The sequence below is a fragment of the Pungitius pungitius genome, chromosome 10, assembly GCF_949316345.1.
Source record: "Pungitius pungitius chromosome 10, fPunPun2.1, whole genome shotgun sequence".
Lineage (NCBI taxonomy): Eukaryota > Metazoa > Chordata > Actinopteri > Perciformes > Gasterosteidae > Pungitius > Pungitius pungitius.
Window position 1 is genome coordinate 18262002 of NC_084909.1, and position 27137 is coordinate 18289138.

A 27137-nucleotide genomic window follows, 5' to 3' on the forward strand; every position below is an offset into this window, starting at 1 on the left:
CTACAGGATTAACACAGACAATCAGGATTTAGATGGCGGAATTTAACAAAGTGTATTTGAAGTATTCCAGCGTATTCATACTGCTTCATAGCATTCAATTTAAAAGGAAATTGTTTTAAGTCTAAATTTTTTTTCTCATTATTGATTAACCTGCCAGTCATTTTTCAAATGATCATTTGGGCTACACAGGGTTGAAAAAATATTGATAAATTCCAGAAAAGCACATTTTCACAGGTGAGAGGTGAAAACTGGGGTAAAGGGATGAATTGCTTATCAAACTTGTTGTCAGAATGAAACAGAATGTCAAAGCTGTATTAATTACACACATAAGTGGGACACCTACTCATAGTATTTGTTTAGTGTTGTGCGAGTAGCTTCTTTTTAACTCCGTAAATGAAGGGACTTTTTTAATCCTGCCATTGAAGTTCTTCAAAGTACAAACCAGCTTGGCTTGGTTTATTAAATAGCAAAGTCAGAAACCAAATCTCAAATCTGGACTCAAAACCAGTCTTAATAAAATACAATTGACTAATCAAAGTTTGTCACAGTTTTTACAGTATCCAAAGTGAAAGTTTGAAATAAAAGAGGCCTTTGCAAAGTAAACATTTAAATAGTGAGCTGAAGAATATATCTCCTGATACTAAAATAATATCCGTCTGCAGTTATAAAAAAAAAAGAAAAAACTGAAGACAATTCTCTAGCAAAAACTAACTCAACCGATTCTGTTCAACACTCAAATATACAATATAATACATATTTTTGTAAACAACCTTAATTTCAATAGATAATCTTGTTTACAAGTGCACCTGGAGGAAAAAAAAATAACATTTACATTTCCCCTCTCTCAGCCATGATCTACCTCAACAGCAAATCTTGTTTGTCAGCTCCTATCAAGAATAAAGGCCGTGGTCCACAACTGTACATATTTAAAATGTTCTCAGAACAGCATCTCCACATCAGGCCAATAGTCCAGTGGCTTAAGCGCAGGGAGACACTGGCCGGATTTGGACTTCTTGGGACCACAGTTGTCGCGTTCCAGTTCCTTCTGAGCTCAGAGCCGGACCCATACTCCGTCACAGAGGGGGCTCTGGTTGAGCTCCACAACTGTGTGTGTGTGTGTTTCTACTGACGAGTGCCGGGGGGTAGAGACAGGTTGGCCATTAGCTCGTGAACAGATGCAAATATCGTACACTCCCCTGAAAGAAAGACAAAAAAGAAATGAATTTTAGGACAAAGTAACAACAATGATTAGTCAGTCGGCACCAGTTTCAGTTTAGCAAATTTTGACAATGCTTCCCCCCCGTAGGCAGCTATTCAAAGCCTCACCCTGTCTGGCTGGGTGAAGCTCGTTGAACCTCTTCAGGATATTGGAGACCATGAGCGCCGCGGCGCCAGAAGAGCTGTGCTGTCTGGGGATGTCGGCCTGTTGCGTGAGGCCAGTGGCCATGTCGTACACAATGGGCACGATGATGCTCACTGGCTCCTGTGGCACTGGAGTACGTTGGGTCAGCTGCAACTGTGAGGAAAAAAACCCACATACACAGGGTCAGGTCGCCGCGTCACGATGCCGCGTGGAGCCAACAGCGAGGCTCTGTCGAGACTTACGAAGAACAGCATCTTGGACTTGAGCACCACTGCGATGGTTCCAGGAGGGGCGATGGGTGGGGCACTGGGAGGGATGGTGAGGCAGAACTGGACGTTCCATTTCAGCTGAGCGGCCTGGTCGGGGAACTGCAAAGTACGGCGATATACAGGAATACATTTAGTACCTTTCAAAACACAGAGGCAATTCCAAGTGCTTCATTTAAAGAAAAGAGAAGCATCCGATTAGTGGACACTTTCATCATGTTGGTGAAAAAAATTCTAAAAACACAACATAAACTGAGGGGGCTCAGACACAAGCATGATTCAATATATTGTACCCGCCGCTCTTCAAAAAAAGAAGAAGCTGCCACCCACCAGTTCGAGCTTCATGATGCGCACACAGTCCCGCAGGATGTTGGTGGGCGCCCCCAGCAGCTTTGTGAAGGCATTCAGAGTGTTGTATTTGAAGGGAGGACCAGCGACCTGGAAATGTGACGGCGGCAGATGAATCAACGGAACATCAACATGAGTGCATGCGTGTCTTTCTATAAATGGCCTCTAAATCCATCCCCGTGAACCTAACCGATCATCTTCATTTGTCAAACTCAGACTATGCACGTCGTCTCCCTCCAATGCGTACGACTGAATCGTGTATGAATGAAACTTTGAGTGGATGCTTCTCTCTCGCTCACCCGCGTCTCAAAGAACTTCTCCAACACCTGCAGCTCCTCCTGGGACCAGGGACCTGTGTTTTCTGGAGTGACTTTGAGCTGCAGCGTCTGGTAGTTTTTCGGGTTCAGAGCCACGCGGCACTTGAGCACGTCGGTCTTGAACATGATCACACCCGGCTCATTAGAGTTCACAATGGATAGCTGGAGGAGAGTTGACGGACCATGGGAAGTCAGAGGATCATAACGACATTCGAGTGGAAACGCAAGCGAGGAATTCTCTCTTGATTGAGTGCGACAACTTACGTTGGCCTCCTGCTGGATAATCCGCTGCAGGTGGCGTCTCATTATGACCGACCCCAGAAAACGCTCGAGGGGCGAGCAGAGGTAGCTTCCCGCCAGGCCCGGCACCAGGCAGGGAGTGGGTGAGGGGAGCAGAAGCACGTGCAAGGCATTGTGGGTGAGGATGGTGGGAATGGAGGCAGCCCAGGGGCGCTGAGGTAGCTTGCGGGGAGGCGGCATACTAGTAGGCATGACTTGTGAACCTAAACCAAAGAAAAGACATGTAGAGAAAGACGCACATATTTCAATAGAGCTTCGCTGACATCAGAAAATATCATCTGTGTGTGTATGAAGGGCAATAAGAAACAAGTGAAGGAGTCACAAACTGGGTTTGAAGACTTACTGGTCCCGGCACGTGGAGAATGAGGGTCTGGGATGGGCGAGTGCAGCGATGGGTTACCGGGGGACATGCCATGGATCCTGGCCCCAGGAGAAGGCCCTGAGACCTGGGGGGAGCCTGGCCACGGGCCCCTGTGGCTGGGAGACACCATTGCGTACGGCGAGCTGGGGTCCAGAGCACCTGAGTGGAGGAGAAACGGTCATCAACCGAAGAACACGGACCCATGAATACACCAACGTGGGCCCGCTGACCACAGGCCATTTTGTCATGTCGTCGGCGGTGCCCAGTGAAACGGTTCAGTTCATCCCATTCCGGAACTTGTCCCACAGGCCAGAATCACCACCAGGGGCCGCGTTTTCTTGTTTTGCGGCCACCCTGCTGCTTACCGTGGGGACTGGCAAAGCTGGCCTGGCCCATGGCTATGCCCAGAGAAGACGGAGACGGGGTGGGCCCGAAAGGAGAAGGGGCCCTCAGAACTCCGCTAGGGGAGCCAGAGGCATGGATGTTCCCTGCACACACACACACGCACGCACGCGCACACACACACACAAAAATCACACACCAAAGGACTCGTCAGACTCTTGGGTTGACAAGTTCTCCTTACACATACACGCACGCACGCACGCAGACACTCACGCATGTACACACATGCTAAAGCAGGGCGGAGGGGCTGTAGTCTCTGTCTGGCATGGGCAGGAATGGGAGAAGCTGTGACGTGTGCCCATGTTGCATGAGAAACACAGCTGATCTCAGGGTTGCTGTTCTTCGGTCTCGGTCAAATTCACACAGTTTGCAATGAAATGAGAAAGTCAGCAGGAAGGTCGATGACAGCAAAAGGATGCGTTCGAAAACAATGCTGCGGGGAACCAATCACTCACACAAACACGGGCAGAGCACAAAGTTCACCGTTACCTGGCGACTGGGTGGGCATCATGGACGGCGAGGGAGTTACGTAGTTTGGCTGCGGTGAGGTGAGAGGTTGGTAGACGCCTCCCGCGCCCCCTCTCATCGCTTGCGGCTGCTGCTGCTGCAGCTGCTGCTGCTGCTGCTGGGCTTGCAAGTGGCTCATCAGACTGTCCATCATGTTCTCGCCCACCGGCGAGGGCGGGTTATCGTCTTCGTTGACAGAGCGCCTGCGAGCATCCTGATTACTGTCAACAAACATGTTCAGGAACGTCTAGGTGGGACACACGAGAGGAGGACAAAGGTTTACGTTAAAAGATGGACGCAAAAAAAATGGTCCAAAATGTTTGATTTTGGAATCAAGTCAGACCTCTAGTGGAGCCTTAGGGCCTTTAGGAGGTGGCAGTAGACTTATTGTGCGTTGACACCAAACGTGACCCGAAATGTTTTGCGTAGCCGAAAAACCGGCTGCCTACTCTCGGTGGGTCATTTCTGTTGAATTTGCATAAATCGCATCATCGGCGACAGAGAGAGGGCGTGGCTTATCACCTTGAAACAGATCAACTTTCCGCCATTGTTTTTCCTCCGCATCAACCATGCATCAACCAAGACATAGCGACTATGTTGTTGTGGATCTCCTACTCACGTCTGACCCCCAAACACCGTCGTGTTTTTGTACAAAATAGCATCCTTCGGCGTAGACAGCTCGATGAATTCATCAACTTCTTCTGCGTCTGGATGACAGTCGCTTCCAGCGCTATAAGATGCTAGCCATTAGCCCGTTTGATAGCTTGTTCCCTTGAATAGGGGACTGTTTTTCACCGCCTGCACATCATGCATTGCATCCCATGGCAAGACACTGTAGTGCTCAAGAACATTCGAACGTCTCTTAAGAGCCACCCACATGTTATCATTGAGCGAACTTCCTGCAATATTAATTCATATTTAGTAGCAGTGTGTGCTTAAACAATTACACAATATTTGTACTATTCAGTGCAGTGATGGGGTGTAAAAAAGGCACATGTGGTTGTATGCTGTTACACATGTAATGTTACTATTTGTTTACCCACCATTTCTTCTGATTCACATCCTGTGGACGTCAGTGACGACACACCAAACGTACCTTTAGACTTTGAACAAAGCTAGGCTAAAATCTTCCTAGCTTTTAGGCTAAGCTATGCAAACCGGGTGCTGGCATTATATTTTTCATACAAATATTAAAGTGCTACCTCATCTGGAGGACCCAGAGTAGTTTAGTCTAGTTTACATAGAAACACGTCCCTTAGAACTTTAAGTGGCAGGACTTTCTTTTTCTCCTATTAGTTGACGCCCGTGCTTTTCCTTCAGAGCCTGGTGTACCTTGAGTCCAGGGGCAGGGTAGAAGCCCTCGACAATCTTGGTGTTGTCAAACAGACTGTAGGCTCCGTCTCTGATGGCTACCACGCCGCGGCTGCGGCAGTAGATGTCGATGCAGTACATGCTCCTGAATGCCAGGCGGATGTGTGTGGGTGACTGGGGCAAGATGGAAAAGCACTGGTATGCAGTGTTGGTGCGCTGGGTCAAGCCCAGCATGGGCACTGTTGGTAGCTTGTTGATAGCATTCAGGGGGGCCTGTGTGTCTGAGAGAACCTGAACAAGACGATAAGTAGAAGCGTTAGCTAGGAAATCTCAGGGAACACTGAAGATGCAATGTGATGCACAACAGGAGAGAAAGTAACGGGAACATATTCAGGTGGAAACCTAAAAGGCACATGTGGCCGTTTACCTGCAGCAGCTGCATCACATTGGGACTCTTGTTGAACATCTCTTGCAGCTGATGGAGGATGATGTTGTGGCAGTTGGAGCAGCCGGAGTTGGGCCCCACAGTGCCCAGGGCCAGGTGGAAACGCTGGGTGTTGGAGTTCCACTGGATGGTGACGGAGCTGCCCTTGGTGGTGCCGTAGCACAGCACCAGCTTACGGTAGTTGTACAGCCGCACCTCTGAAAACAGGCTCAGGTAAGATGGCATCTCTGGAGGGAAGCAGTCACAATGCGCACCCGCATTAGATTAGTGGGATTCTGCCGCTAGGTGTTGAGCAACAGCCTATGTGGCACTGACAAGGGCCAGACTCCCGGAGCCTTCCTGTTAATAGGCAGGTGCAGAATTCTACACACACACACACACACACACAGGTGAAATTGTCTTTTTCCGATTACACTCGGCCTTAAATTTTAAAATAAGCCAATGGAGAGACAAGTTTTGTTTTACATGATATGTAAAACACATGTAATGCCACCATTGCAAAACTAGACACCTGCCCCAACACGACCTGTAAAATACTGGCCTGTTTCGGACACGGTCTTGAAATCTTTTGTGTATGGATCACCGCACACAACGCACCTGGCAGCGCTCGAGAGAAGTTGAGGACACACTGGTAGAGCTGGCTGATGGCGTTCCAGTCATTCAGAAACATCTCGACCACCTTGCGCCCGCCCACTGGCTCCGACAACGGGTTCTCGTAGGTCAAATACACGTGCCGAGTGGAGGCTAGTGCGGGGAGGGGGGGGGGTAGACGGGTTCGTTTAGACGGCGGTCCGCGAGGTAGACTGTTGGTGATCGACTGGGAGCACGCCGCGTACCTTGCTCCTTGCTGTGAGTGCTGTTGAGAGGGCAGTTGGCCAGCATCAGTTCGGCCACCCATGTTCGGTTGTTGCGGCCCTGCAGCCGGAAGGTGCAGTCCAGCAGAGACCGCTCCAAAGCCCTGCGCGTCTCCTCTCCTACACCTTTACAAGGAGGAATGCTGCAAGACAAAACGATTACAATGAACAGTGGTGATGGCTCTGGGAAAAGTTATTTAAGAAGAAATTACATTCTGCTGCCATTGTGTGGGTATAAATACATGGGTGTGTGCTTGTGACTGTATTTATTACTTCAGTAGACGAATTGCGTGACTGCTGCCATCTCCCTCCACTTGGACACCCTGGGTGGCAATCTCCATGTTGGACAGCTGCTCAAAGACAGACACACAAATACATAAAGCATTAGCACTGAGACTGAGGACGGAGATTGCCATGTTTTGATTATGCTGATTGTGCACGCTGACTTACCTCTGTTCGGAGGCCAATGAAAGGCATGTTGGTGTCGCACATTGCTACTAGGTGAGACAGCTCTTTGTTGAAGGCACACATTTCTCCAGACCGCTTTGGCTTTTTGGGCTCCGGTTCCCCGTGGTCTCCAGATCCCTACGGAGACAAAAACAAATGCATGTTGAAAGACATTTATTTTGTTTAGTTAATCCAGCTGGGTTTACCTTACTTATCCAAAAGGTCTCTAAATTCTATTCAAGCACCACATTCACAAGAACAAAAAAAACAAATGAGTGTATGATGAAATAATCAAGGGTTGATGTAGTACCGCTGTAGTTCCGGCTACCTTTCTCTTAGTCCCAGGCCGGGACCCTCTCCCTGTTGTGTCCTGAACAAGGTGTTCTAGGTTGGGTTTGAAGTGCTGCAGGAGCTGGGCACACATGGGTCCGTCGTCTCCTTCCAACTGAGACACTGACAGAAAAGAGTACTTGTACTGCAACGCTGTGGGGCTGCTAGGCACTTCGAGCATTTCCACCACCTACACAAAAAAGAAATAGAGGGAGGACATACAAATGAAAGCGGATCAGAAGCTTTCTAACATTGAGGGTCGATTTTCCTACAGGTCATTTCGGATATCGGTTGAGGAACTCACGATGTAGTACTGTGGAAGACGTGTGAGTTTAATGAAGAGTTTGTGTTTGGACAGAGTGCCGACGGGATGGGACGCCGAGTTGGACAGGTGAAGGACATCGCTGCACACGGTGGGAAGGTGCTTCACGGACTGTCGACTGCGCTGCTCCCCCAACCAGAACCTTACAACAGAGAAAAAAAGAAGACTGCCGTGGAAACAAATTGAGTTTGCAAAAAAAGTCCCAGATAGATAGCTCATGCTATTACACAGTCCCGCAGTTCACTAGTGCAAGACGCTGGGAAATTCAGAGCCGTGGCAATCCTTCTCTGCACACATCTTACCACCTGCTAAGCCAAGGGTTGCTACACACGGCTAGGAGTCAGTTTTGACAAACTAAAAGCAGGCAGAGTATCCGCTATCTTTTTGCCTGTGCTACTTAACAGTGAGAACTCACTTCAGCTGCTGAAGCCAGGATAAGATGCGCTTCATATCATCGTTAACGGTCTTTTCGATTTCATCCAGCATGGACTGATCTAGAGAGCGAACACACAGGTTTCATACAGAAGAGATTACCAACATTTGAAGATACATTAACAGCCAAACGGCTGATCCCACAATAAACAAACAGCAATAAACAGTGACAAGTTAATGTTTGCTATGACTTACCTAATCCATAAAGCATGGGCTGGAACATGCCAGAGTGCAGGTCCACAAAAATGTGTAAGCACTCTGAGCGACCACAGGGCTCAAGGATTGGAATAACGAGGGTGGGTAAAGCAGTCTCGATGAACGCTGAAATAAACAAACACTTAACCGTTTGAGAAAATGTAATGCAAATTCAAATTCTAGCGATTCAATTCATCATAACACACACACACACACACACACACACACAACAGAGTTAAGGGATAGAAGTAGCGTGAATACATACAGTTGTCACTGGGATTGTTGGTCTTTAAAATGGCCTTCAGCTCCTGCAGCTTCTGATTGGACCGCGCATGCACGCTGTCAATCAAAAGTTTCTCCACCGACAGATGGTCAATCTAGGGGGCAAGTGGGAGAAAAACAAACCCAAATGTATCTGCAGGAAATGTGTACAGTAGTCCAACTGCCCAATGCACAATATTATGCTGAAAACATATGTCCACTGTACCTTCATGGCTCTCTCCATTAATTTGGAGTCACAAGCTGGGAGAGGAGGCTCATGGGATATTTGCAATGGCTTAGATCCATCCAATTCATCAATCTTGACAGTGACTTTATGCACTGAGGCTGTACCTGTTTTTCTCCCCAAAACCTGTTGGCTGTTGAAGCAAACAAACATGTTTAGAAAATAACAAGGAAACCTACATGCATGAATCAGCCATTTCAAATGTGTTGATGATTTTTTAGGGAACGCAGTCTTTTAGAAACGGCTTACTTCCAGACAGTGAGCGTGAGGTATTTAGCGGGGACATATCTCTCCTCCTGCACCAAGTCTCCCCATCGCTCTCTGATCAGCATCAGAGTTTGAGAGTGGAGCACCTCTAACTGCAGCGAAAGACAGAAGGAATCTGAAAACAATGCGGTTAAAGAAAACAGTGTGGAAAAATTCCAAGTGTGAAAATAGTGCTATATTCATCTTTCTATTAACATTCAAATCTCACACACACACACACACATATATCCTTAGGACAGATACACTTTGTTGAGAGAAAGGGGCATTTGTGCTCAGCACAGACTGCTCTTTGACACGGTGAACTGCACTGCTGAGGGGGTCGGGGCAGAGGCACAGGAGAGACGTACTGATTAGCATTGTGATTAGCACAGTCTTGCTCGGCTTGCATGCTTGATTAGGCTCTTTGATATTTGCATGAATGCTAACAAGGTGCCATATAGGCATGAGACTGAGACAAATCCTCTCCTTACAGGTTGCCACAGCATGACGAATGGCACACACTGACCAGTCTACAAAAAAAATTGTTTTGGTGATGATGGTTTTGTTGTTAAAATGATGGGGCACCCACAGTTTGAAAGAATTTCACAAGAGCGTGAACACAATTGTTTTTAAATACAGTATTAAAAGATAATGGAGACACATCTCCATATGGAATTGATTACACAACACTGATATTACCAAGTGACAGGTGGTGTGTAGTGAGAACAGTGCTGCTCTTCACCGGTGAGTAAGACAATTCAGTTGTGTGAGAGGATTCATGAAAGAAGTAAGGCTTTATTTAGGTACGATGAAATTCTGCAGCTGGGCTACTCATTGGAATGCTGCAAGCGTCTGCTTGACCAGTCAATAGTCTATATGCTTCGAAAAAACACTCCCGCCCACTGCAGTAGTTCCCAGCATACTGGGACTAAAGCCAAGTGGTTTTGTGCAGGACGTCCACAAAATGCAACGTTAATAGAAAGGATACGCAAGCAGTTGTACATGTCCTGTAGAGGTTTGTCATCCGCACACAGGCGTGCTTGGACCAACTCGTGGATGAAGTTCACTTGGAGACTGTGGACCAGGGTGCGGCCATCTGCCAATGTGGAATGGACAGAAAAATAGGGTGACGGAGAGGGAAACCAGTTAAGAGGAAGCAGCTATGCAAAAAAATTAGCAATGAAAGTATTGTCAATTGGCGTGTCCACGCTACTCAGTGTAGTGTGCAGCAAAGCTGGATGAGGGCAAGCCTTACCTCCAGTTTCTTTATCCTCAACCAGAATCTCCAACTTCAACAGCCTCCAGGGAATATCAGGGTCATCTCCCATCACTGTCAAAGTGGCCTCAAACTCTCCTTCAACTCGAAACTTCACGCGCCCGTTAGCTACGAAAATGAGCAAACAAGTAAGCACAGATATTGAACTTTTCCCATAATTGAGCTGAAAATAAAATGCTAATATGTCATGAGAACAGCTATCAGTTGAAGTACACAATAGTGGGTTTAGCAGTCTTCTTACCAACTGTGAGGTTTGCTAGCTGGGGTGGTAAATCTGTGGTGACGAGGCGGTGTCGAAGAATCTGATTAAGCTGGCCCAGGGTGGTCTGTTTCTCAACCTTAGTGATGGGGTCTGGAGGAATGATCTTGTCCTAAAGAAATGGACATGGCAACATTTGTGGTGAAATACCAAACATGCACGAGAAGGCTTTTTATACATTACTAGTATAGGCCAGCAGAGAAGGGGGTTCAACAGACTTACTCGTATACATGTTGGCAAGCGTGGGTATGACCCTGTTGTGAGAACATCAATGGCAAAGGGGATGGCGAAGCTGGGCAAACGAGCATGAACTAGGGCATCCCTGGCCAGCGATGCCAGCCTATCGGCTGTATCCACAAACAGGATGGTCTGCTGATCCAAGAAGCTGGAAATCATCTGTTACCATGGATACCAAAGGAAGACGTAAGCTTATGTGTGTTTTTAACAGAAACCAGCCAGTTTGTATCATAAAAACGCACCTAAATAGGAAGTCAAATTACAACCAACATACCGCACACTTCTCCACTTTCCCGGCGTTGCTGGCCCACTTCACCAGGCCCAACAGACGCACAAATAGCTGCCTGGTACGACTGGCAAACTGGACGATCTCAATTTTCCTTAAAAGAAAGAAAGAGGGGATACCAACATTTCAATGCTTAACACAATGCAAGACAAAAAGGAGTGATGGTCTGAAACAAAATTCAAAGAAGCATACCTCTCCATGTCCGTTTTTCTGGGAAGTCTAGAGGAAAAAACATTGAAACGTTAAGTTACTACAATCACACAACCTGCCTGACTGCTGTGCATCCTGTGTTTGAGGCTGCTTTAACTACCGCAAATTAACAAGTTAATCGTTTCAGATTGACAGCAGACGGTTGCTAGTGTTAGATCATTAACCCACATCTTAGACGAAGACCAACTATTGATGCTGGTACAGGTACGATCTTCTGACCACTGAAGTTTACCGGTACGCCCCTTGGCATAACAGCAGTGACATTTATCAGAGCTATGCACGTTTTTACGGGCTATGAATAAGGAATAGCATGTCCTAATTCCCGCATTAGCGCGGACCTAACGCGCCAGCTGGTTGTGTTGTGGGGGCTTGCCGAGGAGCATCACCGAGCATCACCGGGGTCTGCAAACGTTAGCGTTAGCTCGTTAGCTTTGAGGCCTACAACGCTCATGTGTTACTTACAGTTCTGCCAGCAGCGTAATTTCGTGGTAGGTCCTCTGGAGAAGAAACTCAATTAGCAGGCTCAGCCGGACTCCTTGTGTGGCCGGTGCCCCCGGGGGTGGCGGCTGAGGACCGGAGACAACCGGACCCCCGAGTGGGACAAGCTGCCCATCTGACCCAATCTGCACCGGAGCCATTTTGCAATGACGATACGGGCTAGTTAGCTACGGCGACAACCGCCCAGCGCTACAACGGGGGGAAACTATCGCGTTGTAGCAGGTAAATCCTTTTTAATTTAATTTCTTCAGTCTCACAACATGTCTTTCGCGAGACGAGTTTCTCGGCATGGACTCGGTTCCCTCAGTCAGCAAAGAAACTCAACAAAAGTACCAAATGTGTTAACCCATTACGGAGAAGGCTCAACGCCGCTCAGCCGCCATCTTTGCTGTGGGGAATGCCTGCCATATGTCCGGTGGGAAAGAAAACCCAGACTAGAGCCTTGAGGAGCGAGAGTCGTGAACGTCTCCTCGTAATTGTGTTTGACACCTGGTTCCCAGACTGGACTAACTCCGACCAAACAATGTGATAAGTGACAGGTACACAACGCTACAGATGTGCGCGTGTGTTTACAGATTTAGTTTCGCTTCGTAGCTGTCATCGGCCCGTCATTTATTTATCCGTGTGTTCTCTGATGTGTTGCGCTGGTCATCGGGTCACAGCACAGGGTAGAATAGTCTGTTACCAGTAAATAAATAAAAGCATCAACATCATGGTATACGTTGTGCAGAATGACCCATCTCAGAATAATGTATTTTAAAATTATTGGTTTGAAAGACGACGTAATGATTTAATGTTGCAGGCGAATTGGTTTGCTTAATATACAGATGTATTGCTTAATCTGTGATAACATATAGTTGTAATTGTTGGTTAGATTCTGTATTAATTAGAGTAGGAGTATGAAGTAACACATGGACTCAACTTAGTCTGATACTAAACTACTAAGATCTGAACACAGATGTGAATATAATACTAAAATGTCCTGCCATCTCAACCTTGAAAATAATTCCAATACATTTTTTCATATGAGGTTGCTATTTATTAATACATTTAGTTTCTGCAGTACTTTGATTAGAGGTCAAGTTAATGCGTAGTTCGATTTAATGGTGCATGTCCCAACCTTTATATTGAACGTTGATGATGATGCCATCCTTCTAGTGTATTAGGTCAAGATTGTTATGTAGATTAAGTCATTATTGTTACAGATTCAAGCCTGAAAGGGTATATATCATTCTCATAAAGCGCCCATAGTCTTGTTGGCTCCCGGGTTGGCAGAGTATTATGTATTTATGGACGCATATGCACAAAACACACAGGTAATGGCAGAGAAGATTGACAGACATTATGCAAAATATATTAGACTGATGAAGCAGTTTTTGAAATGGAATATTAGTTCAAATATTTGCATCATTCCCCAAGGCTGCCAGTAAACTGGTCATGATTAAATTCCTTCCAGCTGCTTGCTCACTGATGCTGCGAGGAATTAATTATCTAGAAAAAATTAATTCCCTTTTAATTGTAATAGAATTAGTGCAAATAGACTGTACCTTTTTGTGAGATCCTTTTTATTTGGGATGGTTTGAAGGTGTTGAATCTTTACACCGATTAAGAGCTTGGTGTCTCGTTTCAATTATCATATTGGCACAAACTTACAGACAGACAGGAAAAAGTGTGACATTCCCTTTTATCTGGTCACAATCAACAACTCTATTTAAAGAAAAGTAATAGTGAAAATAAGGTATTTTCCAATGACACAATTTGCCAGCCAGAAGTAGGTTTGCATAACTGTAATATAGTTTGTCATGCGCTTCTATTAAAGTGTGCCTATGTTTCCTGGTAGCCACACCCCCTCTAATAAAATACATAATTCCATGTCATTGTCTGTTGAAATACATGATAACCTTACACATCCATGTGTGCTCACCCCGTGCGATAGGAGGCGATATTATCAAGTGCGCCAGTTTACTACGTTTTTTTCGCTGGGTTTATTTCAAACAATGGAGTGGATTTCTAGTCGGAACCGGAGTCACTTATCACAATTGAGAGGGGTTTTATTCCATTTCCATTCAGTGGCTGTTGTGTTTGCTGCGCTGCTCTCCGTTGTGGTGCAAACTGGCTCATAGACAACGCAGACTGTTGGAGTTCACACAGTCGTCTGGCCTTTTTTACTGAGAGGCATTTGTGTCCGACTGCGCTTCCGCCATGTTGAGCTGATTCAAGTTGTGACTGACTGCTGGGACCGAAGTGACAAGCCCCAGAAATCGGACTAGATAGAGTTAGGGGGCTGTTACCGCGCCGGTGACGCAGGAAAAACACCCAGAAGCAGAGGAAAAAACGTAGGAATTAGATCTTTCTAGTAACAGGTTTTGGGTCCTACAAAACTGTCGCTGATATAGGCCGCGTTTATGTAATCTACGACGATACCAACGTTCAAGGCTGGACGTAGCCCGTGAATAGAGGAGGAAGTCATATCAAATTCCTGGTGAGTTGTAAGCTAACTAGCTCTGTACACTGGCTGGTGATTGTTAGCTGGCTACCGCTAGTCTTAGCGTCAGCTGGTGGGGGATGCAAGGTAACATTACTGCATTTGCGCTACTTGTGACGTCCTGTTGATTTTGGTTGTACGTTTGTTAGCTAGTGCTTATTGAATAGGCGACAGTGTCAACACATTTGAAATGCAATTCATTGTTTCAACAGTACGTGTAGTCCGATTAGCTTAACGTTACCCCGCTATATTCACAGAAGTCAAGCTAGCGCTAGCTACTGTTACCCGCAAATGGTCCTCGACACAGACTAAGGAACATTTCCATTAACGTTGTATGTTTACAAGTTACTAATAATTTATTGTCCTGCGCACACTGTTTATATTTAATTAATAGTTGATTTGTCTAAACTGCATTGCTGTAAACATTTTGTATCGCGTTGCCTTAAAATATCTCATTTTCAGTTTGTTTTAGCTAACGTTGAGTTCTTACTTGACGTGAGACGATACGGGTCAGAACACTCAACATTTCAGGAAATAGACGACTCCCCTGTCACTGACACATTTTACATTATCGAAAGCGGCCAAACCGGTTAATTTATTTGCAATGTTGCAATTGCTACAAAGTAATGTTAAGCTTAAACAATCGGTGTTCGTTTCACGTTTAGGATCAATAGTTTCCTAGTTGTCGAGTCATACCAGCAAGCCGCTTGTCAAAATAGGAACGTTAATGTTAATGCACCTTCTAGTATTTACTCGCAAGTAAGCTAACGGCTAGCTAACGTTAACTGTTTATCTAGATTGCCGCTCGTTAGCATACTAGCACAACCGAAGCGTATTGCAAACGGCGTTACATAGGAACATTGTTGGTGAACAATGAACCCGAGGAAAGGGATAATAGATGTTGATCTTCGTTATTAACTCAACTATGTGTTCTTAAGGTTATCCGTTCAGTAGCAATGATTTGCTGGGCAAGTTTAATGTCAGGCCCAGTCGAATAACGAGGCCTGTGTGTCTCAGCGCAAAAGGCTTTGGACGACAAGGCCGTCACTCCTCCACTGTCTGGGCGGATCGCCTTGCAGGCTAACCGAACGTTGGTTACCGCAGCTAGCTAGCTAGCAGCAGCCGTTAACTAACTAAACCATCAGCTGTTAACGGTTGTTGACTATGCTTGTGTGTATTGATGGTTACGTAGTAATACCGTGTACTATATATGCACCTGGGCTATTTACTGTTGGCATTATTACCGAGGTAACAAACATGATGTTATATGACATATCTCCGTCGATAAAATGTGTATTTTTCTAAATAACTCCCAACATAGATCTTTCACAGCATGCCCTGTCATAAAGGCCGCAGTTTTCTTTTACACAGCTAAGCACAAGCAATTTAATGGTAGCTTTTGTTAACGTGTTTGTGTGTCACTTTTTTAAACTGTTCATAAAACACTGTTTTTTGTGCGTCATGGAAGTAACCACCCTATTCTCCATTCGTAGACAGTTAGCTAGTGCTTTCACTGATTGTACCATTCGATACATATGATGGGATTTCTTTGTCCACTAGCCAAACACAATCATATTGAGTTTAATGTACTAAACCGTCTATAACCACAACTCCAGTCTAAAATTGCTCAAGCTCATATCACTGGCCACTGGTTAAATAGGAAATTATGTAGTTTCACCACCCACACACTAGGAAAATTAGTCAACTAATTTGTATTTCATAAAAATGACATTGCTTCTCTCTGAATATATTTATTGTATACAAAATTCACCCTCTTTTGTATACCATGTTACTTGTACGGCCCATGTTTGCCTAGGTGTTATGGTTCTTAATCATGTTTACGTTAATGTTAATTTGATCTCTACCTCAATTCATGTACATCATTCCACTAGAACTTTATTATGTGTAGTCATTTGTTGATCTGGCAGCCTATTTATGTTTCTGAGCAGAAGATTCAGGAGACGTGGGCTTTTAGAAAGTAATTGAAATCGAGATAATGGCTTAAGGACTCCTATCCTTTGGAGATTACAAAGGGTTGGACATAGTGGGATTGACTATCACTAAAGCTTTCAGCTCTTTGAACAGCATAGAGGATCTCCAAAAAATGTTCCATTTTGTTTTAAAAAAATCATGCACCCTTAATTAGATGGCCTGCTCCGTATTGATTTTGATCATAGGAATTGCAGTGGGAAAGGGCATAATTGCCAGTCTGTAAACCTCATTTAGCACCTTCAATTGCAAAATGCATTAAAAATTTGATGAAAGATTGAGTCTGGACCAGCTTATATCCAAAGTCCTAAAGTTAATGACCTGAAGACGAAGGTTTGGTGTTGCGTTTTCCTTATTTGTGTGTCTCTCTCTCTCGATGTAGACTTTAGCTTTGTGGGTGCGGATATATAGCTCTCAAATGTTATGGCAGTTCATTCATGCTTCCATCATTGTACATTTATCTTGACCAAAACATCTTTAAATACATGTGGGTGCCACTCTTTAGTAAAAGAATAGATGCAAATGAAATCACTTTAACATGATGTATCAGTAAGTTATTTAAAAAAAAACAAAACAGGATTTGTTTCTTGCTAGTTAATTGTCATTGCAAATATTCTTCTTAATGTTGTTTCTCCTACGGGCAATTGGGGGGTTCCTGTGTCACCCACGCCAGGTCTTCTTTTCCTTGTTTTGTTAGTCATTCCCTTTTCTAATAATGAATTGCACTCACTAAAGTTAATTGCTTTAGGTTTGGAATGCCGTACCATCTGCAAAAATAAGTTATACGGGGCATGGTATGACATGCCACACATATCCTCTGGCTGGAAGTGAACCGTGGAAGTTTTCATGTGGAATGCTCCTCAACTATTTGGCTCATGCGTGTCCTGGTCACACAGGTTTTAAAGAAGCCTCCAGATTATACAAAGATATTTTAGAACAGACCTAAAACTGTAGTGCTCATACATGTTTACTTACCAACTTCCTGGCTGAACTACCGGTGATAATTTTGTATAGACGCTACAGGTTTTACATTCAAATGAAGTGTGTTAGATAACGGTGGGTAGTTTGAAACGATGTGACTTTGACTACAGGGTTTTTGACCCGTCTTTTCTGTAGCATTTGACAATGTCACCATGTTCTCACAACTCTTTACTTAATTTGGTCTTCCCAATTGTACTACAATAGGAGCAAAACAATGGCCGACAAACAGGTTTCAATAAACAGAACATTATCCTGATGATGATGATATTAATGACAGATAATACGCATTAAAAACTACGTTGGTAGTTTTTCAATATGCCAGTCAGAAACTAGTTCAAATTCATCATTGTGGCTCAAACGCACCGATACAGACCTGAGGCTGTATGTTCAAGTTGACCTTGTACACGTTACATATGATGCTGTCGGCTGTGGCGGGACTTGAGATGGATTCAGGCAGACTGCAACCTGCTGCTACTTATTCACAGCCCTGTGTTAGCAAGATGCAACAGAGTTCAAATTTAAACAAAGCCTCTGTAAGGTTACTTTTTAGCACCATTTAACATTATTATTCATTATGCTGTTCTTGCGGTACAGGGTGTGGTGTTTAGCACTGTCGCCTCACAGCAGGAAGAACCAAGAAGGTCCTGGGTTTAAAACCACCCATTGGCCTTTCTGTGTGGAGTTTGCATGTTCTCCTCGTGTCTGCGTGGGTTCTCCCCAGGTACTCTGGCTTCCTCCCACAGTCCAAAGACCTGCTCTGGGGGGTTAGGTTAATTGGTCACTCTAAATTGCCCGTGTTGGAATTTGAGGATGTTTGTCTCTATGTCAGCGCTGCGATTGTCTTGTGACCAGTCCAAGATGTAGACAGTCTCCCTCCCAATGTTTCCTGGGATTCAGTCCAACCCCTCAGTGACCCTCTGAGGATAGGCGGTGTGAAAGATGCATGAATAAATGAACAAATTATGCTCTTTTTTATTTTTATTGATGCTATTCTTTTAGCGCTAAATGACCTTTTAGCGACTCATTGCAACGTTTTCTAAAGTGATGTAAAAGCTGTTTGTTAGCAATCTACAACTGTAAATGTGAGGCAGCTGTGTACTGTAAAAACACAATTAAGATGTAACTGTTGTGAAAGAGAAAAAGTTCAAGGCTCAGCACCGTTCACAACTAGTATAGATTGTTGATAACCACCATGTGTGCATTACAACTTCACCAGCTCGCTGATTGTTCTGACCTTTGCCCCTCTTTACCTTTCCAGGTTATGCAATGGTCTCAGCGGCACGTCCAGATCTCCAGGTGCTTGTGTCCCTCTCTCGTGCGTCCGGGCTCTCTTCCCTCTGCTCTATTGCTGAGGTGGCTGTGATTTCCCTCCTGGCCAGCGCTACCTAAGAGGCCAAGATTGCCAAGATCTGCCCCGTGGCGAGCATGACGGCCACCACGCGTGGCTCTCCGGTGGGAGGCAATGACAGTCAGGGCCAGGCACCTGATGCTCAGAGCCAACCCCCATTGCCACAGAACCAGGTCAGCATCATCTCTCCTAAACTACAGCCTAGCCTTTTTTATCCTTTACGCTACCATTTTCATCCAACCCTGTTGTCTTATCTCTGTTTTGAATGACTGTATGTATCACTTCCTTTCTGATGGTCTACACTTATTTTTAGATTAACCTGTGAAAAGAGAAGGGCCATAATGTGTTTTCAGTGTTTCTCCCTACCATTTAACAAGGGACTGGGGCCAAGAAAGTCTACACGCACATGCACACACGCAGATGCCTAAGGGACAAAAAGGGAGGGGAGGAGGGAGCGGAAAAGAGGAGAGAGTGGATGCGAGGTATCAATGAACAGAGCCTCCTGAGTGGGGTGGTGGTGGTGGGGCGGGCGGGGGGGCAGGCAGGCCTCTGTTGGTTAGAGATGAGCCGTTGTGAGACGTGAGAGGCAAGCTGCCTATGTAGGTCAGCCAAGCAGAAGGAGCCTTCACCACACACCCCCACATTTCATATTTCTCAGTTCTGCGTGTTTCCCTCTACAATGCTTATGTCCCTCTCTTACTCCATCAAACACGCTGCTCACAACGCCGCCAATGTTGGCACACACGGGTTGGAAAGGAGAAGAGATAAAGACTGAAACGTTTACGCCAACGCTTACGAGCACATCTGTGGATGGACATTGCCACCTTTGTTTCTCAAATGCCCCTTCCTTCCAAAAATGTGTTTGACAGTACCCTAACGCAGATACTAACACATTTTTACTTTTACTACGTCTACAGTTTTTTTTTTTCTTTCTTCATGGTAAATAAGAGTGAGTGAAAAGAGCGCTACTCTGTGTGCCAAATACTACGAGCATAATGACTTAAATGGCTTTGTTTAAAGGCCTTTCAGGAGAGACACCTGTTTCTTTATGCCTACATGCATGTATACTTGAATGAACCGGACAATAGAAACCCTACCCCATGCAAGAAGTGGGCCGTGCGTGTGCAGTGTGCGTGAGCACTGCGTGTGTCTGTGCGCGCGTCAGCCAGCAGTTAAAGCTCCACTCGTCATGAGTTGGAAGATCTTTGTACCAAGCACAGCTGCATTTGCCGCAGCTTTGCAGTTGTTATTTCTGCCATAGATTTAGAACACGGTGTGTAGTCACAACAAGTCACAATATTTCTTCAAGCTATGTGGTGAGGTGGACAGGTTTTCACTGTGCAGGTGGTTATTCTGCTTCTTTAAAAAAAGTGATTATTTGATGTATTGTTATGGACTACATGAAGCCTGACTCCTTTCTGAATCTTTCTTTTCATTGGATCAGTGATAAAAAATTGCCCCATTAAAACACTTCAAATTGTACAGCTTTGTTGGCGACTGACCAGATGAACATGCAGATGATCTGTTCAGCAGCATGCTGATTCACTTAATGTGTGTGTCAAAGGATTTTTATCTTAACTAATGAGCTACTATTTTTTTTAGGTTTAGTATTTTTGATTTTGCTTGGCTGTCCGGGATCTATCTAGCACAATTGTGATCGGGTTTTGTGATCTATTCAAAAAAATGTCTAGGCATCGTCTCCTAACTCATCTAATGAGAACTCTCCGGTGAGCCCACCGGATGAGCAGGGCCAGGGGGACGGCCTCCCTCAGCCGGAAGAGGAGGAGCCCGCCTTCCCTCACACTGACCTAGCCAAGCTGGATGATATGATCAACAGGTATTTACTCGCACCCCAAATTCAGCACATGATCACCTCAAGGAAATATTGTGGAGTGAAAAAATACATCTAGGAACTTGAAGTGAATTCACCCTGCAGATTTTCTTGGGAAATCTTGGGATGTCCTAAAGTAACAGTCTGTATTTAATTATCACAGACAGTATCGATCACTAGCCGTAGATACTCACAGTACCTACAGATGACAGCTGTGAATTGAAACACCTAACGATATCAATCAAATCAACCACATTTTTCATATCCAGCTCATTTTAGTGTGCCATAAACCCGCCTTCGTTCATGTCTTTTCCAGTGACTTGGTATGCATTTGTTGATTCATTTATTCCACTCCCAGGCCTCGTTGGGTCGTTCCAGTTTTGCCTAAAGGGGAGTTAGAAGTACTCTTGGAAGCTGCTATTGATCTCAGTAAAAAAGGTAGGAATGTATATTTGTTTTTTTTTTTCTTTCTGTCTATTGAGATGATTTGTGGCATTTACATCCCCCAGTCATTGCTTTTCAAAGGCTATACATGCAGTGCAGGTTATGACTCATCACAATTTAAATGTAGCCAGAGACAATGGACACTACTAGGATTACTGGTTAATCTATTACACATTTTCAATCATTTAATTTTAGTTGATTTATAAAATCTCAGAAAATGGTGAGTAACGCCCCACCTTCCCAGAACTCAACAGGTCTTTTTAGCATAGTAGTTTGATTCAAATGGTGTAACGCATCATACAGATGTAATTTCAATTATGAATGTTTTACCCTTGCTGCTTAGTTTATAGGTTATAAATATGGTTTCTGATCATTCCCGTCGTTGTTGATTCATTTGTCCAAACCCCAAAGATTTTAGACTTAACGCTGGTCTAAAATTCATACACTCCTCGGTGGTTGGCCTATTTACAAATCCAAACAACTAAATAGCTTTTCTATTACTTTCAAGCTGATGAGACAATGAAGTTGCTCTCCCTCTTGTTCCTCATTGTGCCTTGCGTCACTTCGGTTCCATGTGGGGTAAACGCTGTTTGCTCCGTCTGGGCGCCGCCAGCTCTTGGCTTGAAATTTTAGGCAATTAATTGAATGGTTGACAAAAAATTGATTGATTGTTGCTGTTCTAGATGTATATTTTGTAACCAGAAACAAGTTGCCCCAATTTTGTAACCCCAATAGGAAGGCTGCCTGCTTTTACCTCGTCATGCTCTTCCTTTTAATTTTACTGCGTCGCACACTTTATATGAACGGTATAGTATTTCAAGAGAGATGCTCTTCTGTTGCAGGACTGGATGTGAAGTGTGAGGCCTGTCAGAGATTCTTCCGAGATGGACTGACCATCTCCTTCACAAAGATCTTGACGGACGAGGCGGTCAGCGGCTGGAAGTTTGAGATTCATGTGAGTTTTCACGTTTACCTTCTATTTTGATACTTGACTTAATATATAAAACATTATCTTGCTTTCAAATCAAATCAACAAACACTCATTATTGAGATCTTCAGTTTTTAATGAAAGCAAATATGGCTGCTTGTAAAGCATAAATTGAACAGGTAAAGGATAACTATCTTTGGAACTTGATGCCACTTTCAGTTTCCACAGAACAGCTACTGGTTGATGTGGGAGGCATCCAAGGTGTTTGGTGGACATGTTATTGCCAGGTGCAAAGACTCAGAATGGTCCTTTCACCGTAGCTTTTATTTATTCTTTGACATACTTGCCCTTATCTCATGGGATGCTATCAATGCTTGGCCTGTAAACGGAGTTATCTGTTTGTTTACCAGCTGGGGGAAAAGGCAACAGCAGCAGTGATTGATCAATGATCTGTGTGATAGAAGTAGCTGACGCCTACTGTTATGTTTTGTTAACAAAATGGATCACTGGAATCTTTCATTATAAACCAGGAAAACTGACAAAGACGTTGAGTAGCAAAAGGTTCTTTTTTTTCCTTCACTGTCAATCACTTGAACTATTTTGCTGATCTCTGGCGGCTTTAAAGCGTCGGCCCCATATTGATTACTGGTGTCTGGCTCCTCCAGATCCGTGAATCTGACAGGATCCATGCTGAAGGGGCATTGCATTGTCATTTTAATAATGAAAGGATTGTTTATTTTTTGCATGTGTAATCCTGACGTTTCAAAGCTGTTGACGATGCGAGGAAGCCCGTAATTGCTCAAAAGTTTGTGTTAAACATCTGGCTTGACAAGTAGTCTTTTGAAGGGCTTAAGTCTGTGACAGCTTCTCTATCGAGACTGTCCTGGCTGCAAGGTAACTGGGCAGAAACCATGAATAATATAACGTTCCTCATATTTCCAAGTATAGTGCGAATTCATGGCACCTAATTTGAAGCGTTGAAGCTTACTGTTTAATTTCCAAATTTTCCCTACCATCATATTGGGTGGGTGCCCACACCCCCAAATTCCTCCCTCGTTCCCCAAGTTTTTAAGGTTTAATTTTCTATGCAGCCCCAAAATGGAACCGAAGTAATTTAATGTTACCTTTTCTAAATCACAGGTCTATTACTTTTTATTGTATTAACCAGACTAAATATTATTATCTTATTTACACAATGGCATGTGATTTTGGTCTCTACGTTGTCTCTCGTTTACAATTCTCCACTTCTCTCTGTATTATGCATGGCTGAGTTCTGTCCCAATGCGCAGACAGTACAGAAAAAGAGTGCATGTCAGTGTCCATCCGCCCCCCTTCGGGCTCCATTTACGGGATCTTTCACCATCAGTCATCTTGCTAACTTGTAATGTTGCCAAAAGGTGTAGTTGGGGTAATTTTGCAGAGTTACGTAGGTGTGCACTGCTCTGTGGGATGGGCCTATAGATTCTGTGAAATTAAGATGATGTGAAACTGAATTTATGAAGTTGGTGTAGTTATAAGCCCGCCCATGCAAATCCTGTTTGTGTGAAACATCCGATCTTAAGATCAGAACGTATGGTTCTTGTTCCCAAACCAGAATTGGAGCATATCTCAGACTGGACATTTCCCACTTGAACTTTTAATCCTCTTCCTCTTACTTTTAGCTTGTTTTCTGTCACTTATGGTCTCATTGTTAATTTTTATTTTTTTTCCCCCTTCTGACGCGCAACCCTTGTCTCACAGAGATGTATCATCAATAACACACACCGGTTGGTGGAGCTGTGTGTGGCCAAGCTCTCTCAGGACTGGTTCCCTTTACTCGAGCTACTGGCCATGGCCACAAACCCTCACTGCAAGTTCCATATCTACAATGGCACACGGCCCTCTGAGACTGTCCCCGCTGGAGCACAGCTGGCCGACGACGAGCTCTTCGCCCGGCCACCAGACCCTCGCTCGCCTAAGGTGAGTCACCTCGCCGGCGGTGGCCCAAACATGGAAATTGTCCATCTTTGATATGGTAATCAGCTTAAGGAGTCTCGTCGTAGAGTTCCCAGGTCCTTGTTCTTTCAAGGTTTACCTATTTTGTGTCTTGTAGAAAATGTTGCATTTATCATGTGGTTAAGGAAAAGAGAGAGAGCCTGTGTTTCACCAGAGGACAGTCAGCCTTTCTTTCTGCCAGACAGAATCCATAGTTTCAGTCTCACCCTAAGGGTCCTCCTAAAAAAAATGTCTGGAGTAGTTCGGAGGAGAAAGATATGGTACTGGTGTGCTTGTGTCAGAAAGCAGATTGTTTTACAAAGAAGGTGGATACGGCAGAGAACAAAAAAAAAATTTTAAGGGATGGATTCATTGTGGGCACGGGGGTCAGTATGAACAGTACTGCAAGCGCTGTCTGCTTCTGCTGGCAGGGGTCCCGGCACTACTTAGGGTACTGCTGAGTCTACTAAGTCACATTTTAGCCTCGTAGTATTTATTGGCTACAAAGTAACGGTTACATTTTGTGCCAGGTGAATCTTTTTGTACTCTCTTCTAGTCCCTCTCTAATACTATTTATCTCTTTTCTAATACTTGACTTTTTTGATACTCGAATCCCTTTCCCAAATCAGAAGAAAAATGCCCACAAATGTAAATATATTATTTAACATTGCTATACCAGAATTGCAAACAATATCTACAACTGCAAAGAAACCATAGAAGTGAGATTTATCTGAATGTGTTTCATAATTTGATAAAAAAATAATTGCTCCATGTGACTTTTTTTGTTTTTCTACAGGGCTGGTTGGTGGACTTAATAAACAAATTTGGCACGTTAAACGGGTTTCAAATGTTGCACGATCGCTTCATGAGCGGCCAAGCACTGAACGTCCAGATCATCTCTGCACTTATCAAGTGAGCCCTTTGTTCCATAAAAACTATTTGATCAATTTTCTTCCCTGGACTTTATCTGCTTTGTCGGCGTGGTGCTGATCCTGGTTTTGTGTTTCCTGATGTTTTGCAGGCCTTTCGGCCAGTGTTACGAGTTCCTCACATTGCACACGGTAAAGAAGTACTTCCTTCCAGTCATCGAGATGGTTCCCCAGTTTCTAGAGAACCTCACGGACGAGGAGCTGAAGAAAGAGGCCAAGAATGAAGCCAAAAATGACGCACTGTCCATGATAATCAAGTCTCTGAAGAATCTGGCTTCTCGGGTACCAGGGCAAGAGGAGACTGTGAAGAATTTAGAGATTTTTAGATTAAAAATGATTCTTAGGTGAGTACCAAAAGACTGTTTTGTCATCGACTGATTTAGATTTTGTGTATATATATATATATATATAGTTTCACTTGTCATATCGGTTCTTAATATCAGAGCAAGTGCTTTTAACATGTTTGTGCAATCCTCAAACATATTTATTATGATTACATTAATAACATTAGTAACTTAATGAATCTTCTATTTTCATCTGCAGGTTATTGCAAATTTCTTCTTTTAACGGCAAAATGAATGCACTAAATGAAGTGAACAAGGTGATCTCCAGCGTGTCCTACTACACTCATCGGCATAACCCCGAGGAGGAGGAGTGGCTGACTGCGGAGCGCATGGCGGTACGCTCAGCTCTGGCCTTAAGCGTGGTGCGTCGAAAAGGATTTCTCTGCCTAACATGCACGTCTCGTCTCTTCTTGTGTGTCCTTGCCCTGCATCAGGAGTGGATCCAGCAGAACCACATCCTGTCTATTGTGCTGCGGGACAGTTTGCACCAGCCGCAGTACGTGGAGAAATTGGAGAAGATCCTTCGCTTCGTTATCAAAGAAAAGGCGCTTACGATGCAGGATCTGGACAACATCTGGGCTGCACAGGTACACTGACAAAAAGTTCACTGTCCTATGTCAATATGTCTGCACCGCACCCGTATGGCTCTGTACAGGTGCGCATCTCAGCCCAGTCTAAAAAACGTTGGGTAGATGCCCAGTAAACAGGTACAGAATTACTTGGGGCACACTGTTAACCGAGCGCTCGGGTGTTGTATCCGCAGGCTGGTAAGCATGAGGCCATTGTAAAGAACGTCCACGACCTCCTGGCCAAGCTGGCATGGGACTTCTCCCCTGAGCAGCTCGATCACCTCTTTGACTGTTTCAAGGTGAGTAAACGTTTTATAAATACCTCAGCCACATGCTGCAACGTTTGTACACGATGCGCTGCGTCTTTTTTTCCGGTACTGTCTAACCACTGCATCACAACGACACTCTGCTGCCTGCGTGGTCCTAACCTTCCCGACTCGGTTTGTTCCTCTTGTGCAGGCAAGCTGGACCAATGCCAGCAAAAAGCAACGCGAGAAACTGCTGGAACTTATCCGCCGCTTGGCTGAGGACGACAAGGATGGGGTGATGGCCCACAAGGTCCTCAACCTGCTGTGGAACCTGGCGCACAGCGATGACGTACCTGTAGACATAATGGACCAGGCGCTTAGTGCTCACATCAAAATATTAGACTACAGTTGCTCACAGGTGCATGTTGGTGAATTTTGTTTGAAGTTACACAGCATACCAAATAGCATATGAAGGACTTAATGGAGACCAAAATACTGACGATGGTTAATTTCCACTCACAGGACAGAGACACGCAGAAGATTCAGTGGATAGATCGATTCATAGAGGAGCTACGAACCAATGACAAATGGGTGATCCCTGCCCTGAAGCAAATCAGGGAAATCTGTAGCCTCTTTGGAGAAGCCCCTCAAAACCTTAGGTAAGTCGTCTTTATTCTACAGGACTGAGCTTAATGTTGGCAGATTTTAAGTGCTTATTTCACTTAGTCTTAGATAGGCTTTATCCTCAATAATCAATATGTATGTCGAACACAATGGATGAACACCCGATAGGAAAGCAACAAGACTCTGATTTTAACATTCACTCAATTTTGACCCGCTGGTATTTTAATCACACCCACAAGACCTGAGATATCAGCTATTTTGCTTAGTGTTCAATAGAGTAAATGGACCTGCAGTTTAATATCACATCATTTCACTATAACATCTTAAGTTGCCCTCTGCAACCCATCCCAGTGCACACATTAGTTCTGACCAGTGGTTGGATGCAAACCTTTTTGCACCTAACTTGCTAGTTTGAAGTGTTTGTATGTTTTTAAAACATCTCCCTGTGTGTGCTGCCCTAAATCAAGCATAACAGATATTTGGCAGATTTTCTTTATTTATATTTTGTTGGAATAGATTGGTCGTGGGTAAGGGATGATGTATATTTCTCTTTAGTAAACTACGTCACTTCGTTTGTGATACTGTAGCAAAGATAATGCTAACTCCAGATAAAAAGATCGGGCTGAATGTCTACAGACTCAGCTCCAACTTACTCCAAGCCCGTGCCTCATCAATCACATCCATCCATGCCACTTCTGTCTTAGCAGACTAGCTCGTTATCTGTCT

The 27137-nt window shown here is 44.4% G+C and overlaps 2 protein-coding genes across 15 annotated transcripts in view; one reads left to right on the forward strand and one right to left on the reverse strand.

Moving 5' to 3' along the window:
• Positions 1-27: 27 nt before the first annotated feature.
• Positions 28-12125, reverse strand: med14 (mediator complex subunit 14). Of its 4 annotated transcripts, none has more exons than XM_037488844.2 (29): positions 11682-12125; positions 11202-11228; positions 10998-11103; positions 10709-10882; positions 10469-10598; positions 10207-10335; positions 9940-10047; positions 8955-9087; positions 8688-8838; positions 8466-8577; positions 8201-8326; positions 7989-8067; positions 7556-7715; positions 7232-7441; positions 6925-7059; positions 6748-6824; positions 6457-6617; positions 6218-6364; positions 5603-5817; positions 5197-5466; positions 3847-4111; positions 3321-3443; positions 2938-3114; positions 2559-2797; positions 2277-2456; positions 1960-2067; positions 1606-1731; positions 1327-1516; positions 28-1196 (listed from the first exon to the last, which is right to left on the reverse strand). In XM_037488844.2, the coding sequence occupies exons 1-29, from the start codon at positions 11855-11857 to the stop codon at positions 1123-1125; spliced, it is 4308 nt and encodes a 1435-aa protein (XP_037344741.2). In that variant the 5' UTR covers positions 11858-12125; the 3' UTR covers positions 28-1122. The 4 variants fall into 4 exon arrangements, with proteins under 4 accessions (XP_037344741.2, XP_037344739.2, XP_037344740.2 ...); XM_037488842.2 differs by having other exon boundaries at positions 5603-5847; XM_037488843.2 differs by having other exon boundaries at positions 5603-5847; positions 7250-7441; positions 11682-12124.
• Positions 12126-13779: 1654 nt separating this feature from the next.
• usp9 (ubiquitin specific peptidase 9) overlaps positions 13780-27137 on the forward strand; it is a 33644-nt gene continuing 20286 nt past the window's right edge. For 4 of the 11 annotated variants that reach the window (XM_037489410.2, XM_037489416.2, XM_037489419.2 and 1 more), the window contains exons 1-13: positions 13780-14199; positions 18431-18693; positions 20212-20357; positions 20710-20789; positions 21638-21750; positions 23464-23682; positions 24494-24609; positions 24719-24970; positions 25170-25305; positions 25405-25557; positions 25734-25838; positions 25999-26211; positions 26310-26446. In XM_037489410.2, coding sequence (XP_037345307.1) covers positions 18598-18693; positions 20212-20357; positions 20710-20789; positions 21638-21750; positions 23464-23682; positions 24494-24609; positions 24719-24970; positions 25170-25305; positions 25405-25557; positions 25734-25838; positions 25999-26211; positions 26310-26446 — 1766 coding nt within the window. In that variant the 5' untranslated portion in view covers positions 13780-14199; positions 18431-18597. The other 7 variants (XM_037489412.2, XM_037489415.2, XM_037489418.2 and 4 more) reach the window with 3 other exon arrangements.